At 37.8% G+C, this 20,526-nt stretch overlaps 2 protein-coding genes across 3 annotated transcripts; one reads left to right on the plus strand and one right to left on the minus strand.

Moving 5' to 3' along the window:
• On the minus strand, positions 1–7,343 carry nmrk1 (nicotinamide riboside kinase 1). 2 transcript variants are annotated; one of them, XM_067613315.1, is made up of 8 exons: positions 6,961–7,343; positions 3,948–4,038; positions 3,793–3,841; positions 2,966–3,143; positions 1,855–1,926; positions 1,607–1,713; positions 1,300–1,383; positions 1–808 (listed from the first exon to the last, which is right to left on the minus strand). In XM_067613315.1, exons 1-8 carry the CDS (start codon positions 6,987–6,989, stop codon positions 798–800), a joined length of 621 nt encoding a protein of 206 aa, XP_067469416.1. In that variant the 5' UTR covers positions 6,990–7,343; the 3' UTR covers positions 1–797. The 2 variants fall into 2 exon arrangements, with proteins under 2 accessions (XP_067469416.1, XP_067469425.1); XM_067613324.1 differs by having other exon boundaries at positions 251–808; positions 2,975–3,143.
• Positions 7,344–8,593: 1,250 nt separating this feature from the next.
• ostf1 (osteoclast stimulating factor 1) lies at positions 8,594–20,073 on the plus strand. The gene is made up of 10 exons (XM_067613336.1): positions 8,594–8,751; positions 13,371–13,417; positions 14,772–14,822; positions 15,130–15,193; positions 15,340–15,393; positions 15,537–15,644; positions 16,026–16,075; positions 17,498–17,576; positions 17,850–17,948; positions 18,961–20,073. The coding sequence occupies exons 1-10, from the start codon at positions 8,718–8,720 to the stop codon at positions 19,017–19,019; spliced, it is 645 nt and encodes a 214-aa protein (XP_067469437.1). The 5' UTR covers positions 8,594–8,717; the 3' UTR covers positions 19,020–20,073.
• The last annotated feature ends 453 nt before the right edge of the window (positions 20,074–20,526 follow it).

Genomic DNA, 20,526 nt, shown 5'->3' on the forward strand with positions numbered 1-20,526 from the left:
ATGCTACTTGCTGTGCATATGTGTCTTTTCTTATAATTTGCTGTCAGAGTTGGATAGAGCTCCGTATTTAGGTTGTAGTGAGAGTACTTATGTAGGGAAGTTCGTCACCAGTTTGTCTCTAGTGAATCATATTTCACCATCAGGTGGAGACAAATCACCATCAGGGATATGCAGATGTCACTCGACTCAGTTTCATTAATGAACCGAGACTTAGAAAAGTCTTTGTCTGGTTTTCAAAACAACAAAAAAGATGCTTATCAAATTACAGTATGCAATGATCATTGTTTAATATTCATAATATACAAATATGCGTGAGTCTTTTAAATGATGATGCACACTTGGTATTTGGTCATATGAAGTTAAATCACAAGTTAACGGTATGTGTATATACAGTATACTGATAAAAAAGTCAGAAAAGAGTCAGACTTTAGGATCAAAATCCTCCTATACATTAAAAAAAACTATGCAGTAACAGATATTGCATCAGATTCTTCATATATTTAGGTTTCCCAGAGTATAATCTCACATCAAAATACTGGCTGTAGTGGCGAAGACATCGAGTCCACTGAGGTTCTGGCAGTGTCTGTCCAATCTCCAGCTGGACAATTTCAGATGCTACAGCATCAGTTTATTGTCATCAGCAGTTGTTTCAATTTGAAACGTATTCCCAGAACATCAAAGAGGCATTTGGCTTGATCCTTTCAGTCGCACATTAGTTTAAACAACTAACTTTCCTGACATCTGCTTCCAAAGCTGTCGTCACCTTCAGAGGGTAAATAAATCCAACTCCAACAATTTCAGTCTTTCTCTGTAAACAAAACAAAACACACAAAATCAAATTAATATCTTTTTTCCCCTTGAATAGTATATATAATGTAATGTATAATAGTGTATATATTTAAGTGAACTAACTAAAAGGTCTTGAAGAAGACCCCCCGCCACTGTTGGTTGTATTCAACATTGATTCTTTTGGATTTACAACAGATAAATAGAACAAAGATTTGGTATCAAATTATTTCACCTCATGACTTTCATATAATTTGTTGCTGATTTATTGCTTATTATTGTTTGAAACTGGCTTTGTTTCTAATCTATTCCACAGAAATACAAATCATGTATTTGCAGGACTATATTTCTGGCTCTACATTTTCTGAGGAGTGGGAGTAAATAAACTTTAGTAAATTCTTTTTTTTTCAGACACAAAAACATCTATTAACATAATCTGGGGCCAAAAAAGGAGCATCATTTATTGGAAATATATCAAATCACATATATAGTACAACATATTTTGCAACTTACCCCTGAGCCTTTTTATTTCCTGACCTATATCTTTATACACAGCAGACAGTAGCTCCTCCTTTGACTTCAGTCCATCCAGAAATACTGGAAAAAATACATATTGTACAAATAGATGATTTGCTTTACTATTACACACCAGTAAGGCTTCTAAAGTGATGACAGTATCGTCAGTATCAATAAAATCATGATGTTTTGACTCAATAAAACAATCTCCTAACCGTATGTCACACTTCTAATCATATTATTATCACTATCTTTATCCAACAAAGCTTTCTAGTACAACTAACCAGTACACATGGACACTCACCAATTCCTGACACCATGCTCTCCATCTCCTGGTGGTTTTTTAGGTACATTGGCCATACATGTCCATCAAAGTATCCAGGAGGATCAGGGGGCGTGTAGACCCTCGAACTGGGGGGCAAACACACAATGAAGCAAACTTTATGAATGAAGTGGAGTAACATCTAGGAAAAGGTTAACAAAAGCAAAACACAGTAGTACAACAATCTATGGTAAGAAAATGAATGGAAATGGATTTAAACAGATTATAACCTCCGTCTCATCTTGCAGACATCATAAGGTATTTCCATGAAGTATCTTTTGTCAAATAGCTCATTCAATGGCCTGTTAATGTAAAAGACAAGTTAGTGAAAGACAGTTAGTGTCATAAGAGATAAACTGAACTGAACAGTAACTTTCCAAAAACAGTATCAATTCAAGCAGAAATCCCCACCTGAAGAACGCAATTTAATTTTTCCCAAATAAAGATGATTGTGTGTGTATATACAGTACTGTGCAAATGTTTTAGGCACTTTGTATGTTTAGATTCTTCCATTATGCAAAATAATCAGCAAGTTCTCCAAAATGTTTGGAACAACCAACCTGCCAAGTACCTTGAAAAACTCTGTGCAGGTGTACCAAGGAGAACTGGTGCTGTTTTAAAGGCAAGGCGTGCTCACACCAAATATTGATTTGATTTAGTTTTTTTCTGTTTACTGCACTTTGTATGAATTACAATTACAATTTTTCCTTTAGCAGACATTTTTATCCAAAGCAACGTACATCCGAGAGCCGATACAACACAATTGATAAATAAAAACAATTCATGCATCCTCACTTTAATATTAGCATCTAAAACCTTTGCACAGTACTGTATGTCTGAAAGTGCTATCAATTTTTTAACAAATAGATTATATTTTATCCTAATGCAACTTAATAATTAATTTTGGGCTTGTTGGTCTGTCATCGATTCAGTCACAAGTATGTTATTTTCTAATAATTTAGTTTCCTGGAAAGAGCTAATTTATTAGTTAGTCGTGTTGTTGTTTTCTAGCAGAATTTCAATTAAAAGTGTCTGCATTCAAACCAAATATGAATTAATTATTAATAGATTAATAGAAGCTTTATTCTTCATATACATTATATGCTGAATTGTATAGTCGCCCGTAGATAAATTCCCCATTTTTGCATGTTCATCTGACCTGCTGTGCACTGACTAAAAGACTCATTAGGTTACAGCTAATTGGAATTAATTAAATGTATGAAATCTCTCTAGGTAATTATTGCAAAAATGTTAATTGTTACTCGTTTTTCAAATTTATGTCCAATTTTGGAATCGACCTCTCTGAACTGAAACAAAACAGTAGTTGCACTAAAGCCTCACTTTGTGTACCTGTAGTTGTAAATCAGGAAGCCCTCCACGATCAGCACAAATACTTCCTCATTTACTGACAGCGCTGTGTGCACTGAGGTCAGCCTTCGTCCCCTCAGGAACGATTCAGGATCTCTCTGCCATGATTCAACCTCGCTCATCATCTTGTCCATGTGGAGAGCATCGAGCGCTAAATATAATCAGAGAAAACTTCCATTTTCTTCCATTATTATCAATCTATCAGTGCAGCTGCAACAACACTGTCATGATGTGACATGATGAAGAACTGAGCCACAAATCTTGCTCTGCAGTATTTTAGGTTTTAATGTTTTATGCTTTGCTTTAGGTATTTCATATATTTTTATACTTGTATATTGTAGCGTACTCTATACTTAAGATTTTTTGTCTCAGTGGTATCTTGTCACCACATTTATTCTATGTGTTACTTTATTTATATGTCTTGTGCTGCTTTTAGGTTTTGGTGAGCATAAGTTTTCCCCTCTGTTGGACAATAATGTTATATTTGATTTTACTCCATATAGCTAGTTAATGAACAGAAAAATACAAATATTTCACTCACTGTAAAACCAAAAACTTGCTGACCTTTCCAACTATTGCAACTTATTTGCTCTGAGTAAATGAATTTATTTTCCTGTGAAAAGCTGGGCTCATGACAATATACTCATTTCTAAAACACAAGTACATCAGTTGGAATATCACTTCTGCTTAGCTCTCAAATTCAGAGCCTCTTCAGAACTTATAATTATAAAATAAAGTCTTATAACTTTATCTTTGTAATTTCATGTTGGATAACAAATGAGTAAATAAAGTGTCCTTACTGTCATATTGCTTAAAACCGTTGCTGTCCACTGGTACCACAGAGTCATCCTGAAAAAAAGAGTATCAACCATGAACACACACGCTCTCAACTTTCCAGCATGACTGTGACAGTATAAAAGCTGTGATATGATTTGAAGTAGGCAAACCAGTCTACCTTAAAAAATGAATCCTGTGCAATGATGCAGCTGTTGTGTATCTGCTCATGTAGACTCTTAGAAAGAGTGGATTTTCCTCCATTGGTCATCCTGAAGGAAAAACAGCACATACCGCAATGAGAACATGTTATATTTTCTCATTTTAAAGCTGCACAAATACAGTTAAAAAAGAGATACTTGTTTTACACACCTGCCTCAATCAGACAGCTATTTAACTATCTAACTTTTAAAAAGTGCTTTTAAAGAGAAACTGAACACCAGCCGAAAATCTAGTTTTTGCTGACCTCTAGTGGTTTAACTTCTCACCTGACAGCAGAGAGGTAGAAGTGTACTCCAAGTGTGTCAGTGCTAGAGCCTGAATGAGGATTCAGCTGGGTTGATATATCAGCCAATGATCGCGGATATGTGTCACTGCGTTTATGTCGAACAATAACTAACAAGAAATTGTGGTACTGAAATACCAAACATATGATTGAGGAGTTAGTTTTTACCTGTAAAATGTCCCACTCATTATGTATCTTGTTCACAGTTATTAAAAAAAACAAATTTAAAAGGAATAGTTCGACATTTTGGGAAATTTGCTTATTTACTTTCTTGCTGAGAGTTAGATAATACCACTCTCACATCTGTCCATTAATTATGAAGCTAGAGCCAGCCGACGGTTTGCTTAGCTTAGCATAGGGAGAAACAGCTAGCCTAGCTCTGTCAAAAAGTAACAAAATCAGCCTGCCAGGACCTCTAAAGCTCAGTTGTGGTCATGTGCAGGACTATTTCTTGGCTGGGAGTAGTCACTTGCACCAGCTTATCATAAATCCATCATAAAGTTTGTGTGCTTAAGTGTTTATCTACCAATCAGTTTAAAATGAGTGATTTATTTACATCTGTAGCGCCACCACCATCCAATCGGAAAAAAACAACTACATGTTACAGCATCACGAGCTGGAACAAAACTTATCTTAAGACCAGTTTTAGTGGCCAAAAGATATCATAGACTTAAATGCCAGTCGTTTGTAAATGTAGATATGACTTTGTTTCATTTTTATCTGCACACAGGGAGCAATATATGTTTTTTAAAATTAGTAGTATACATGCAGTTTACAGTGAGAGGAAAATATCTGATTATGCTAACCTAACTGACGTTATTTGGTCATTTAGTCTAATGTTATTGGCATAATGTTTTGTAATTTTAGGTATATTGTGTGTTTTTTTTTCTGTGAAATGTAATGTAAAGTGTCAGGTCAGATATAATGTCAACCATATTCAGCATATACTCTTCAATCTGAACAGGTCAGATAATAGAAAGCTAACGTTAGCTTTGTCAGTTGGTTGAATTAGCTAGTTTACACCTGCCAGTTAGTAGGTGTAAATATTTAGTGATAACTAATCTCTACGAAAGAACAAGTTTGTGTGGTGCAATCAGTTTTAATTCAGGGATAAATGTCCACTTAGTAAATTTTTACATTATAACTAGGCTAAGTTTAACAGGTGCTAACAGGCTCTTGGAGTCTTGTGAACTCTGTTAGGTTGCCAGGCAACAAACAAAAACTCTATTCCTTTATTTTTTTAATCAAAAATGTTGATTTGTTATGTGTTTCTGTAAAAAATAAATATTAACTGATATATCATTATCAAATTTCTAATCTTTCAAATATCAATACTACTATTGGCCTCAAAAATCCAGTATAAATCAGCTACTCAGAACTGTTGGGTGTAAAGAAGCAACACAGGACACTTTCGAACACACCCAACCACAACCATCAGTGACACTCAGTGTGGTGAAAGGGTGCAACACAACTGAAACCAGAAACAAGGCGACACGCTGCTTTTGTCAGTTAGCAATAAGTTCAAGGATGAGTTTGTGGTTTTTCAAGTCTGTCTTAAAACATTATTCAGGTACCCAAATGAACACTGAAACGGGTTTTTTCTTGCTGTAATCATTCATCCTGTTCATACTGGCCATTAGCCCAAATTAGTCAAATCAAGTAGATATCTTTCAACGTGACAGTCTTTTTAGTGCCAAAGTCCCTCTTTTTGTTACTATACTTCCACCACAGTTCAACAGGGAAACACTGTCTGAATTTGATGCTACAAAGACTGTAAATGTGGCAGGTATCCACTTGATATGACTAACTTAGACTGCTGAAGCCTCATATAAGCTTCAGACAAACTTTTAAATGCATTTTTGCAGAAAATGACTGTGTGAACACACTGTGTGTTTTGTCCACCATCACTTACATTGAAAGCACATTTGAAGGGGATCTTTTAATAGCCAGTATGAACAGGAAGAATAATTACAGCAAGGAAAACCTCTTTCAGTGTTCATATGGACACCTGACTGTTGTTTTAAGACACCCTTGAATAATTGTGAACCTATCCTTGAATTGATAGTTATAGACATGCTTTAGGCACTTAATTTGGTATTAGAGAATACTGAAAACATCTGCATGCCACTGCATGTTTTGCATTTACAAACTAACTGCATTAAAAAAAAAAAAAAAAAACAGTTTTAGAAATGTTCTCTCTGTCTTCCAGGAGTTACAGGGACACATTTAACGGAATCTCTGCAAAGTAAACAACCCTTATCAGTCTTTGCTGCCACATGTCTGTCACATGCTGTATTGATCTGATGGTGCCCCTGCTGTTCTTTCTCTATGTTAGCAAATGTCCTTTAATGTCCTTTAATATGATAAAGCTATTGCATTTTCTGATGCCTTTCTGTGACCTGCTAAACATCATGTCTCTCTGTATTTCCCTGTTACCTTACCAGGCACCAAGAAGTATTTCAACATCTGAAACATGCATGCTTAAGCAAAGGCTAATTGAAAAGTGAAAAAAAAACTTTTTTTTTTATATCCATTGTGTTGTGAAAAAACGTAAGCATGCAGAGTGCAATCTGAAGCCAAACAGGCTTTGTTGAGGCAGAATGACCCGTGGGGAACAATGAAGAGGTTCTGGATGGAGATCAACACAACAACACATTATAATGTTTACAATCCTCCTGAATTTACTTACCCGCCAACTCCCACCATTAGTGTCTTCATTTCAGCTTTTCACGGCTGGTCACTGTAAAGTTATAGATATATAAGACTGTGATAACACATTAATAAACAGCGCAGATACAGACTTCTCTGCTTACAGACATGTCAAGAAGTTAATGCTCAGTGCTTCAACAACTCTGGGTCGTGTCTAGATGGTAACCCCTAGATTTGCGAAAACTCTCGCGAGATTTGTAAGGAAGTAGTGACTTTAACCCACACCACGTTCAACTGATAATTTTAACCCAAATCAGTAGCTTTCCCTAAACCTAACCAAGAGGATTTTGTGCCTAGACCTAACCAAACCACAACATTTGCGTTTTCACATCATAAAACAGCGAGAAAAGAAATTATTGAAGTAGTTCGCGAGAGTTTCACAAATCCAGGGTTACCATCTAGACACAACACAAGTCCGTGCTCATTCATGCATTTCCGCTATCGGACGCTCGAGATTTGAGCTGCTACGTCACTCATGATTGAATAAAAAAAATAGACCCACGCTTGAATATCATTTAAATCAAGACTCTGTCACATTAATAGCAAAGTACGTTAAAATAATAGTAACAAATGAATAAACTACTAAATAATGTGAAATAAACTACATTAATCACCAATATATTAATGGTATAGCTATTGTGTTTACTTATTCAGCCTTGGCATTGATTCTACAAGTCTCTGGACTCTTCTGGAGGGATGAACACCATTCTTCAAAAAGATATTCCTTCATTTGGTGTTTTGATGATGGTGGTGGAGAGCGCTGTCTAACACGTCAGTTCAAAATCTCCCATAGGTGTTCAATTGGGTTGAGATCTGGTGACTGCGAAGGCCGTAACATCTGATTCACATCAATGTCATATTCATCAAACCATTCAGTGACCCCTCGTGCCTTATGGGTGGGGGTATTGTCATCCTGGAAGAGACCACTCCCATCAGGATAGAAATGTTTTATCACAGCATAAAGGTGATGACTCAGAACAACTTTGTATTGATTTGCAGTGACCCTTCCCTCTAAAGGGACAAGTGGACCCAAACCATGCCAGCAAAATGCCCCCTAAAGCACAACAGAGCCATCAGATCTCCTCACTGTAGGGGTCAAGCATTCAGACCTTTACCAGTTTTTTTCTTTAATTTGTCACCTGTATATATATAATCACACGCAAAAACATGATCAAAACATTTTAAAAAGCTATGTAAAGTAAAAACATGTACAAAAAATAATAGTATTAAAATAAATTAATAAATAAAAATGAAGAAAAATAAGCTGATAAAATAAATAAATTACTAAAATATATTGTGCAGAGTATACATGCAGAGCACTCAAAATAAATGAATAAATAAATGACAAACAAAAATAGAAAAAGAGTTTGCATACAGAAAGTGCAGGGTTTACATACAAAAACCTCATCAAAACATTTTGAAAAATCAAGTAAAATATGTAAAAAATAATAATAATAGTATTAAAGATAAATGAATAAACAATAGAAGTAAATTGATGATAAAGTAAAATAGCAATAAAACAATAAACAATGCTATCATGAAAATGTGATGTCAGCCTAGTGTTTAACCGTTACAGGTTCATTCCCGGCGCATGCGCAGTCGAACGTTTCCGCGTAGCCTGTAGTGTAACTGAACTTCCTCATTGGGAGGGACAGCAAAGTGCTCAGTCCAACGCCGTTTCTGGCTGAAATAACACATAGTGCGTTTTGTTTTATTTTATTTTTTTGACAATCGCCAATGTCGAAGCCTCCTCCCAAGCCGGCCAAGCCAGGTAAGATGAACACTATGAAGATTTCTTGTGTAAATTTCGCTAAAAAAAAAAAAAAAAAAAAAAAAAACTTGTGCTCCTGTCTCCGACGAGGACAACACACCTTGTTGGCGATGCGAGCGCTATGGGCGGGCGGTGAGCACTCCTGAGTGAGTGAAATCGGGATATTTCTTTGTTTTTGTGTGAAATTTTGATCACCCAGTCAAAAGAAAGACTTCAATTCAGCTTGCTGACACTGTGAAGTTTCACTGAGTGGATTAGGACAGCAGTGAAGCTGGATAAAGTGCCTTCACTGCTGACTGACAGGGGGATCCAGCTCTCTGCAGCAGGCCTCTGTGACTTCCCTATTTCCATCACTCATGCAAGGGGAGTGCTGTCATTCAGTGGCTTTTTAGGTCGTAGGTTAGGATGTGATGATGAGTCTACAAGATCAGTGACCTCAGTCTTACTTCCTGCTGACTTTTTGCATGCTGCTATAACTAATACCTCCTTGCCAGGTGACGTAGATGTATCTATATAGTCAGAAAAGGAGTCATTTCAACTCATTTTAATTTTTATTTAGAACATGTTAAAAGAAATTTAACATTCATAGCAATTGTGAATTAGAATTCATAGCAAGTGTGCTTTTTTGTGCGCATCATGTTTTTTTTTTCAGTGTGAATAAAGGACATTTACGTGTGCAAATTATATTCTTTCATGTTAAAAGATAAGTTTTTTCAAGTGTGTTTTCAAACAACAGTCAGGTGCCCATAAGAACATTGAAAGAGGTTTTCCTTACTGTAATCATTCTTCCTGTTCATACTGGCTATTAAAAAATCCCCTTCAAATGTGGTTTCATTGTAAGTCATGGGGGACAAAACCCACAGTGTGACCACACAGTGATGTTGTGCAAAAAAGCATTTAAAAGTTTATCTGAAGCTCATATGAGGCTTCAGCAGTCTGAGTTAGTCATATCAAGTGGATATCTGCCACACTTTTTAGCGTAAAATTCACTCTGTGTGTTTCCCTTTTGAGCTGCGGTAGAGTAGTAAATTATGGTAACAAAAAGAGGAACTTTGGCACTAAAAAGAATAAGTGGAAAGATATCTACGTGATTTGACTCATTTGAAGCTTCGTATTAGCTTCAGATAAACGTTTAAATACATTTTTGCATAGAAGGAGGCTTGTGGATTTTGACCCCCATCACTTACAGTAAGTGCATTATGAAGGGATCTTCTAATGGTCAGTATGAACAGGGAGAATAATTTTGGAAAGAAAAACCTGTTTCCATGTACATTTGGGCACCTGACTGTTGTTTTAAGACTTGATACTTGAGACTTGAAAATTGTGAATCCGTCCTTTAAAACTACTACAGCTCCTCAACAAGGTTGTATTGTTCAGCTTCTGTTGAAACAGTTTTACAGAGGTGTTTATTCACCTTTATATGGTCATTTTGGAGGCTTGTTGAGTTGTATTGTGTTACACTCAGAGGTGCATTTAATATTTTGTTCACTGCATTTATATCAATAAGAGTAGACAAATGACCATAAAGTAGAGCCAGCACTTCTCAGCTCCCATCTGGTGTGCATCCCGATGTCATAAATACTGACAGGTGTAAAAAAGGTTCACAGTAAAAACTGTGAACCATCCTCCCAGCTGTTAGTGCATGATATCAGCGAGTACAGAAACAATACAGGTATGTCTATAAAAAATGTGCTTTGAAACCACCCAGGGGATGAACACAGGCTCACTTTGAGTCTTAGTTTTACCTGCTAGCTGTGGCCCTGTGACAACACTGAGTGCAAAGCTGGAACGTGTCATTATCATTCATTCTCTGCGTGGTTATTCATGAGTCAGCTCGCCTGGTTGTGGCGGCAGGTGCTATCGCGTATCCCCGTCACCTGTCGTGACAGATGGCCACCTGGGAAAGGAGAGCCTGTAGTCCACTTTGGGAAAGTTTGCCTCTTGTGTAGCTACATACTTATGTGTCTTTTCCTTGCCAGTAATTCATGTGGAGACACAGAAATGAAAGCATCCTTGCTGAGGACGAGCAGAGGACATCCCAGAATCCAGATGCATCCTATTTGACTGGCTGATGATTCGCTGCCTACATGACTTCTGTTGGATCAAGAGCAGCTTAGATATTTTTGTGCTGTATGTGGAGATTAAAGTGCTGATGGGCATGTTGGCTGGTTTTGGTCCTCTTAAAGTCATTCTGAATTAATCTGCTCCAGCTTCAGAGCTGCTGGTCTGTAACTGGCCCCTCTGATGGATGTTCTAAGGAGCAAAATTTCCCCACAAAAATGAAATTTAAAACCTTTTATGAGGGGGTGGTTGAAGAGATCCTTGGCTGCTACACATATGCTCTGATAACATTTTTGTGCTCCGATTCAACAGGACTTGGCTTGTGAGTTGAGTTTTTTTTAAGTGCTTTTTTTCTTTTTCCCTCAAAATCAATACATTTCAGGAAGAGTAGGTCTCAGTATTTGTGTTACCAATGATTTAGAGGGAAATACTAGAGAACAGTGTGTGTTATCTGTAATTTAAAACACTGTAGGCTCTGTACTAATGACTCTTTTAGAGCTGCAATGTTTAGTCGATTAATCGATTAGTTGCCAACTATTTTGGTAATCATTTGAAGTCATTTTTTAAGACAGAAAAGTCCAGGGTCTCTGATTCCAGCTTCTCAAATGTGAATATCTTCTGGTTTCTTTAGTCCTCTGTGATATTAAACTGGACATCTTTTGGTTGTGGGCTGTTGGTCGGGACAAAACAAGGCATTTGAGGATGTCATCTTGGGCTTTGGGAAACAGTGATCGACATTTTTCACCATTTTCTGACATTTTAGAGTTTAGTTTAGCTTAGCTTAGCTTATCGCTACAGACCAAACAACTAATCGAGTAATTGAGAGAATAATCTACAAATTAGTCTGTAATGAAAATAATAGTTAATTGCAGCCCTAGACTCTTTGTATCACCGTGCTGCAGGCTGCAGGTTATTTTATTGTTTGGTTGGGCTTTGAACAGGAATGGGGAATCAAGGAGCCACCAAGATCAGACACATCAGGGCAAGACTAGAGCCTGCTATTGCAATAAAACAACACAGCTGGAACTCATCAAAAACCCACCAGCAAATAAAATATACTGACAATGTTTTGTTCACTCTGACATTAAATTGTTCTTTATCTTTATGTTTTGTTTTAGACAGAGTGAACCCTCTCATTTGCCTCAGGCTTTAAAATGCAGAGAGATCCCCAGACTAGTCGGCACAGGCTCTTGTGTGTTTTGAGCGACATGACCGGGCCTGCAGAGAAGACTCGCTGTGTTGAACAGAGCTCGGCTTGTGTAGGGACTTGGCCCCTCTCATTCTGAGACACTGAGGCAGTGTCTTAGCTAAGTAGAAGCTAAATCGAATATAAATAGAATCCCTGAGTAAACGGCAGAGGGAAGCAGTAGTAGGCCAATATTTAGATTTAAAGCCGAAGCAAGCAGACAGAGAAGATGTGCCCCCACTTGAATGTGTCAAACACATTAAACATTTTTACCAGAAAATGCTTTAGTAGCATTGAAAGATGCTCTTCATGATTCACTAGCGTCTGACTCGTGAGGATAATGAACTTTTGAACATTTTCATCTATTTATTTGTTTGTTTATTTAACAGAGACAATACAGATAAACCTTGTTGTATAAGAAAATTAATGGACAATATGTCATGGATATTAGGCTGGTTAGGCTTTTAAATTCAGGTTGAAACAACTAAACAAACAAATGGATAAAACAGATTATATGTTTGTATAAAGTATATTTTGACTCGTTCAACAGGGGCATGCACGACAGGACAAATCTTCTGAAAGGGAAGTCAGCCTAGTGAAGCACTGAGTGATGTTTTATCTGCAAATCTGATGCAAATGCAGATGAATTATATTACCTTTGCAGCAGTGCCGGACAAGGTTGGAGTTTGGTTAACTAAAAACAAAAGCTGGTACTTTGTTTTGCATTGTAACCAGCACATTGTGTGTATGTAGTAAATATACAGTACAACATATGTACATACGTTTTATTCTAGAAATGGTAGTAGAAATTTAAAAAAAAAGCATGTTGCTGTTTCTTTAAGCTCTTTTGTAAATCTCTATGTACTAGTTCAGCTGTCAGCTAAGGCCACAACCACTCTGGTGGCATTCCAGCAGCGCAGCTAACGCCAGGCTTGACAGCGAGCCATCACGGGCCCCGAGGGCCACACGCACACGGACCAACTCTGTGTTTGTGTCCCTGCCCTAAAAAAATGTGTATTGTTGTGCGCTGCAGCGGAGTTGTTGTAGTGAAGCTCATAGCAGATTAATCACTGTTTACGTAAAAAAAAAAAAAGGTGTAGGTTGCAGTGGTCAGGTGTGTCTGCATGTTATTGGCAGATAATTCTTCACTATTTGTTGTTTTTTTCTTTGATTTACCACATTAAAGCAATGTATTGCACTCTTCTGCAGCTTTGTTGTAGTGAAACCAAGCTGCTCGCTCTACAGAAATGTGAGGTGGCATCACATGTGGTTTTACCTCCCTTTCAAGCACTGTGGGACTCTGCTCACCACTTTTATGTATGCAGGGATGATGTTGACACCACATTTTTCATGCTTGTTTTCTCTTTTTCAGGCCAAGTCAAGGTGTTCAGAGCTTTGTTCACCTTTGACCCCAGAACGGTAAGAGCTTCTTGTTTAAGATGGATTGTTTTGTTTTTTTTGATTTTTGATAATTGATTATGGATTTGACTATTGCTGCCATTTGTTGATGCCTTTTTTTTAATCATTTTTATAGGTCAAAATAGGGCTACAACTAACAACAATAACTAACACATTTTCATTATCAATTCATCTAGAAGAGGTGCAATTATACGCTATTAAAAGACAGCATCAGTGGGAAAATACCCTCCTACTCCAAAGCGAAAGATTTTATATCTATATCTATCTATCTATCTATCTATCTATCTGTATATGTGTGTGTGCGTGTAAGTAAATGTATTCTCAAAGATGTTTTTATAAAACATATTTGAGAAGGTCCCCCTTTTCTTCAGCTTAAAACCAGTTATTAATATTTTTATGCCTCCGCACCGGTGACAGCTGTGGCTGGAGGCATCTTTTCGGATCGTCTGTCCCATTCTTGTGAATGTGATATTTTAGGAACACCTTGAGGGAATTTCTTCAAATTTGGAACAGACGTCCACTTGGACTCAAGGATGAACTGATTAGAAGTTGGTGGTCAAAGATCAAGGTCACTGTGACCTCACAAAACACGTTTTTGGCCATAACTCAAGAATTCATACGCTAATAATGACAAGTTTCACACAAATGTCTAACAAAATAAAATGGGATTTTATATCCCAAAGGTCAACTTCACTGTGACATCATAATGTTCTGCAACAACACTTATTCAACTCCATAACTCAGGACCAGAAGGGGAGATTGTAACCATATTTCACATTTAGTCAGATACTGAATTGTTGATACTAATCTTGGGTGCCCATCTTGAAACTGTGGTAATAGTAGTGATCTTCTATGCTGCAAGGTTGAAGATGTGTCTGAAGCATCCATGTTTTAGAGTTTGTAGCTTCTTTGCAGCATCTATATCTGAAGCATCGTCTACTGTCATGGCTGCAACTTTGTGTTCTATCAGAATCAACTTTATTGGCCAAACATGTGAACACATACAAGGAAAATACACTTAATACCTTTTTATTAAATTCCTTCACTACAAATATTACATGAGTCTGCACAGACATGGATGTAAACTGTAACTTGACTGGTTGGTGGTGGTATAAAACTATAAGATGGTATTTCTAGTTTTATATTGTTATGTTGATGTTTCATTTTTCAGATCATTGTTCATTGTTTGGTAGTGACCAGAAAGGAAAAGGGTGGACTGTGGGGGGAAGGGGTGGGTGAAATGTGACGCATAAGTCAGTATTTAGTTCAGAATACTATGAATGTGTTAAACTTGCCAACATGTCTGATCAACCCAGAGGAACATTGAGTTGTTTTTTGCTCTTTAATTATTCAGCCAGACGAGCTGTACTTTGAAGAAGGAGACATCTTGTACATCTCCGACACAGTAAGTAAGACCTCGGCAAGTCAGTTACCGTCTTCTTCTTCATGTCCTCATGTCTCATTCATTTTTAATCTGAATTTGCACTTCTTCTTCCTCTTTCTGTTGACTTTTAATATTGCACTCTCTGCATTTTGTGTCTTTGTGGCCATTTTCCACCATCAGTAAGTCTTTTTCTCCCTTCCGTTTGCATAATTTTCCTACTTTCATTTTTGTTTGCTACATCCTGTTTGTCTCGGCAGTTGATTCTTGGTATAAGAAACCAATATTCTGCATCACTAAAAGTCTCTCCTTGTCTGGCTATTATCCCCAGAGTGACACTAATTGGTGGAAGGGAACATGCAGGGGGAGGACGGGACTAATTCCAAGTAACTATGGTGAGTAGGAAACTCTGAAAAGACAAACTTTGGATTTTATAACATTTATTTGTAACACGTAGTATAAGAGGCACCATGTTACACTGTAATTCCCTCTCATCAGCGAATCTTACATAATGCACTGATGGTCTTGTGTTGTTTTTCAGTGGCTGAGCAGGCCGAGTCTATTGACAATCCGATGCATGAAGCAGCCAAGCGAGGTGCGACATCGATCTATATATCTGAACATTTTTGTACATGTTTTCTGTTTCTGCTGCTGAGCTTTTACACTGTTTTGCATTATTTGTAACCCTCCTACTTGTGTGTTCTGTGTGCTCATGCACACATTTGTGTGTTTAAACAGGAAATCTGAGCTGGCTGAGGGAGTGTGTCGAGAACAAGGTGGGGATCAATGGGTTGGATAAGGCTGGAAATACTGCCCTCTACTGGGGATGTCATGGAGGACACAAAGGTAACAAACACTGTTTATAAGAGTACCTAACATTTTCAATTTGGCAATGACATTGAATGGATTTAGGTCACAACGTGGCAGCTTCTGCTAACAAACACACTGAATTGTGATGTTTGGATTCGGTTTATCTCATTTCTAGGTTTACAAACGTTAATCTTGTTTTTGGTCGTGAATAAATGTTTCTACTCTTAAATCGTGACGGAGTGGCAGATTTGTTTGACGTGAGAGAAGAAGTAGACAAAAACAGGAAGTTGGTCTATGAAAGTTGTCTGCCCTTTGGTGTTCCTGTATTGTTGTTGTTATGTGGTAATGTGTCAATAAAACCTTCCTCAATCTGTCACTCCAAGTTATATCTTTTTTTTTTTTTTTTGTCTTTGCCAGATGTGGTGGAGCTGTTGCTAAACCAGCCCAACGTGGAGCTCAACCAGCAGGTGAGAACAGTCTCAGAACAGACATTAAAGGGAATTCACTAAGGGGGGAAAAACATCAATGTCTCATGACTTCAAATCATCTGGATTTCCCATCTCATACTGCAGCATAGTGAGACTGGAGAAGGTATAGAGCTACAGGAATCATGATCAAGGCTCAGTGATGGCATAAAGTCACCCTGCCGGATTTCCTGTTAAATCCCTCACAGCTGCAGCTCACGTGCTGTCCTTCAGCTGACCTCTACTCAGCAAATGAAAGATTTCTCCTGTACGGATGTTACTTTAAAGTCCCTTTACTTTGTGTGATGTTTGGGATGTCTTGGGCGAAAGTTGACATTCGTGAGAGAAACATGGTTCAATTTTTGGCCGTCAATCCAAAATGGGGGTCCTAGATCTCACCGTGATGTGACATTTCTTAAGCGCAGTTTTTTGGGGGGTTTTTGAGGAAAGTTTATAGAGAAAACACACTTTTCCTTAATACGTTCACACACAAAAATCACAACGATGGAGGTCAAACGAAAAATAACTTTGTTTTATGCTGCGTTTTCCAAACATGAGAGCTGCACAGATGGATGACACGAGCTGATGACCTGCTTCTGCTTTTAAACACTTGTTTCTATTTACAACCTAGATTCACCACACATTCGGTGCACAAACCCGACATGCCTCATATTGATATCGTACAATCTGCCATCAAGATTTTATCACAACCATCTCGCACAATGTGACATGCAATAAACTTACACGATCGCTGTCGTTATGCCTTTAATCACTTGCTACTAAGACATTTTATATTGTTTTTCCAGCTTATCTGGCGTTTTTAACCTTTAATCAGTAAAGCATTTATAGTTTTAGTTGTTGTCATCACATCAGACGGAAATGATGCCACTGATATTTATGTTGACCAAAGTACTACAACGAGCAAGCCTGAAAATGCAGATGCGTCTGCACTTGTAAGTAAAACTTCAGTGAAGTTTGTTAGGGGGTGGAATCATAATAGGAAATGACCTGAAAACATGCAGTTACGGGACTTTAAGAGACTGGTGTCAGCATGCGATAAACAGCAATTAGTCACGCTTGGAAAACTCAGCAAAGCAAAATGATCAAAGAAAGAACAAACCACAGTCTGGACCAGTGCTCATATTTAACTTGTTCCATGAAGTGGGACTATCCTAAAGTGGACATTACAGACAGGTTTGTCCTGTTAAGTAACACGGACTGAAATCAGATCTGCTTTTGCAACCTTGAGGGACCACATGCTACTGAAATACTAGTTAACTATTTGTGTGTAGATGTGACTCTGTAACTGAACAATGTAAAACAATCCTAATAAGCTGTAGCTGTGGTTCGGGTCACAACTCTAAGTTTAACGATGTCAAAGCTTGTCAGGGTATTTGTCAGTGACGATGATGTTTTGTGTTTTAGAATAAACTGGGGGACACTGCTCTGCATGCTGCTGCCTGGAAGGGTTATTCTGACATTGTGGAGATGTTGCTGAACAAGAGTGAGTATCTATTTATGTCTCAAAATGTAATGTGGGCGTGCTTGTTTTTTAATTTGACGGATATGAAAATAGAGCAGGAAAAACACCGGAGAGAAAGCTTACAGGAGAAATACCACATGTGGCTTCAGAGGGAAAAGACAATAACCAGCAGATTGTGTGTGTGTGTGTGTGTGTTTGTGTCCTTAGACGCACGCAGCTGTATATTTGTGTCTCTTCTGTCGGCCTGTCTGTGTGTAGTTTCCGGTTGTTTAATCTGAGTGTGTTTTGTTTCAGATGCGAGGACAGACATCAAGAACAATGAGAGTAAGCTGGCTCTGGAAATGGCCACCAACGCCCAGTGTGCCTCACTTCTCAAAAGGAAGCAGGGAAGCAGTAAGTAGAGCCGCCACTAGGGGGCAGCATCGCAGCACTCACATTTATCACAAGGACAGGGAACAAAATTTTTATTGTCCAGATTAGCGCCAGCGCCAGCAACAAAGGTCAGTTGAGAGAAGCTGTTCAGGAGTTTCATTTTCAGAGGCTTTAATTATCGAACAGGAAGCTGTGCAGAAACACAATCTTGCTTGTTTTCTGTGCACACTACATAATGTGTGTACTTGTAGGGAATTAACTCAATTTCAAGACATGATTATTATCCATAAAACGAACACTGTAGTCTTTATCAACAGGCTGTAGGTTCCAGTAGCCTTCAGGCAGCTTAAACAAGCTGAACTGAGCTCTGCACACAGCTGCAAACAAAAATAACATTTTTAAAAACTTAAGCAAATAGTCTTTTTACCTGAGAAATGATCCTGAATGTGCTATTCATAACAAATTATTACATCACTTTCCTTTTAAATGCAGCATGAGACGAGCCACAATGTGAGAGTCTCTGTAAAAATTGTAATTTTTACTCATTAGTCAGAGCTTATGAAGCTATTCAAACCATTACCGAGGAAGTGTGACAGCTTGGTTTACTGTAAACAACAGTTTATGTCACACGCTGCCTGACACATTTCCCATACATGCATGTTGTGTAAACGGCATGACATTGAGGTAGGGTTTGGTTCAGGAGGGGGTTAGCCTCGTGTTATGGGCTGGTCCTCGGTGGAAAAGAGATATAAGAGGTGAAAGAAGTTGTTAAACTCCGATACTGTCAGTTATTGACTATCTTTTTTTTATTACTTCCAGTTGTCTTTGAATGAAAATGCAATATTTAACCACACAACTACAGCGTCATCCTGCATCTTGAATTTATAAACATGTTTCAACCTATTTGATTATTCATAAGACATTTATTAGGAGTATGCAAAACTATACATACCATGTAAACATATTCTGAAACTGACATTTTAAGCATGACAGCTACTACTACTGTCATTAACTGACTGTTCCTCTTGTTCAGGTGTCACCCGCACACACAGCAACGCTGAAGAGTATTTGGACGATGAGGACTCAGACTGAGCCGGCTCTGCTGAAACATCGTCACTGTCTTCTATTGGGTTCAGGGGGTTGAGGGGGGGGGGGGGGGGGGGGGGGGGTTGAGGAGAATGGAGAGTTTTATTACAGCCCTAAAATGGATTTGCTGCTGCGGTTCCTTCCTGTAACTCCATTTTAGCTCTGTCGTGTGTGACAAAACACCTCAGTTCTCCACCCTCTGCGTCAAGTCAGCGTGAATTTCAGAGCATTGAATTAATGCATTTTTACAGTCCGCCTGCTTTGCCAAGTGTATTTTCACAAGTAAGGAATTTGTCTTGGGAGAATCCGTTGCACACTGTTGGCTGAGGGGCAGAATAAATGTAGTGGAGGAAAGAGGACCAAAGCACTGAGAAACACATTCCACACGTACAGATTATGTTTAACCCATTTACAGCGGCATTAAAGTGCCAGTGCAGATTAAAAGACTGATCTGGTTTGTGTCTAGTTAAGTTTTCAAGCTGCTCATAAATTACTAAACTACAAAAAATCACCAAAAAGGGATTAGAAACACTTAATATTTCCCCTTTATAATGGGGTGTGCTGAGGGACCCAATGAGAGATTTTCCTGTGTTAATCTGCTTGGTCAATTTAAGGATGTCATTAATCACATTGAGGTATCTGTAATGTGTGCCATATATGGCAGATGTCTCCTTACTCCTCTATAAAACTCACCATTCTGTGCTGCATGTATTCAGGTCTGAGATATTATAACATTTTCACTGCCATCGACCATCCTCTGTAAGTTCACTGTTACAGAAAATCTGCTGCCTGTAAAATTCACAAAATCTCTTTAATCTTTCAAGCTTTTGATGGTTTGATTTCCATCCTGGGAGCAAATTTCTGGTTTTTATTGCTGCTTTATGAGAAATTATATATTAAAAAAAACAACAACAACAAAGTGCCTTAAATATGTGTAACTGAGTGAGTGTGTCTTTGGTTGGTGTATCAGTGTGAGCATGTTTTGTCATGAGGTGATGATTTTGTTCTTTATTTCTATCTGCTCTGTCTTCATTCCGCAATAAAAGATTTTTAAATTAAAGTGTCACTGAGAAGACATTTTTGAAAGATGGAAATTAATAGTGCTCATTTGTTATAGAACAATTAATCAAAAATGGTCTTTGAAAAGGATGTTTGGATGGAAATGCTCGTTTTTTTTTCATATTACAGAAGCGACAGTAAAGAGTTTTTTTCTAATAAGTTACTTAAAGCTATTTTAAGCAAAAGCGGGCAAACAAACATCCCTAACATGTATAGCAGGGGCCAGTTTTTTAAAGATTTTTCATTGAAGGGCCATTAAGCAGCGCAGTAGAAACACATGCCTTCATGTTTTATTTTGAACTCGTATATGCAGGCAGATGTCATTCTCCCATTAATAAATAATAAACAGTTAGAGCTTATTTTAACACTCATTTGGTTAAAAATGACTCGCATACAATTATGTTCTGTGTTGCACTTTGTTCTTGTTCACACACAGTGGCCTGCTGCGTTCATT

This window comes from Thunnus thynnus, chromosome 2 (genome assembly GCF_963924715.1).
Source record: "Thunnus thynnus chromosome 2, fThuThy2.1, whole genome shotgun sequence".
Lineage (NCBI taxonomy): Eukaryota > Metazoa > Chordata > Actinopteri > Scombriformes > Scombridae > Thunnus > Thunnus thynnus.

Excerpts from the sequence above, each read along its gene's own strand:
- nmrk1 (XM_067613315.1), bottom strand. The coding sequence starts at position 6,989 with ATGAAGACACTAATGGTGGGAGTTGGCGG. Across the intron at positions 4,039-6,960 it reads CTAATGGTGGGAGTTGGCGG|GATGACCAATGGAGGAAAAT; the intron begins GTAAGTAAATTC and ends TTTTTCCTTCAG. Across the intron at positions 1,384-1,606 it reads GAGCATGGTGTCAGGAATTG|TATTTCTGGATGGACTGAAG; the intron begins GTGAGTGTCCAT and ends TATTTTTTCCAG.
- ostf1 (XM_067613336.1), top strand. The coding sequence starts at position 8,718 with ATGTCGAAGCCTCCTCCCAAGCCGGCCAAGCCAG. Across the intron at positions 13,418-14,771 it reads TCACCTTTGACCCCAGAACG|CCAGACGAGCTGTACTTTGA; the intron begins GTAAGAGCTTCT and ends TTAATTATTCAG. Across the intron at positions 16,076-17,497 it reads ACGTGGAGCTCAACCAGCAG|AATAAACTGGGGGACACTGC; the intron begins GTGAGAACAGTC and ends TTTGTGTTTTAG.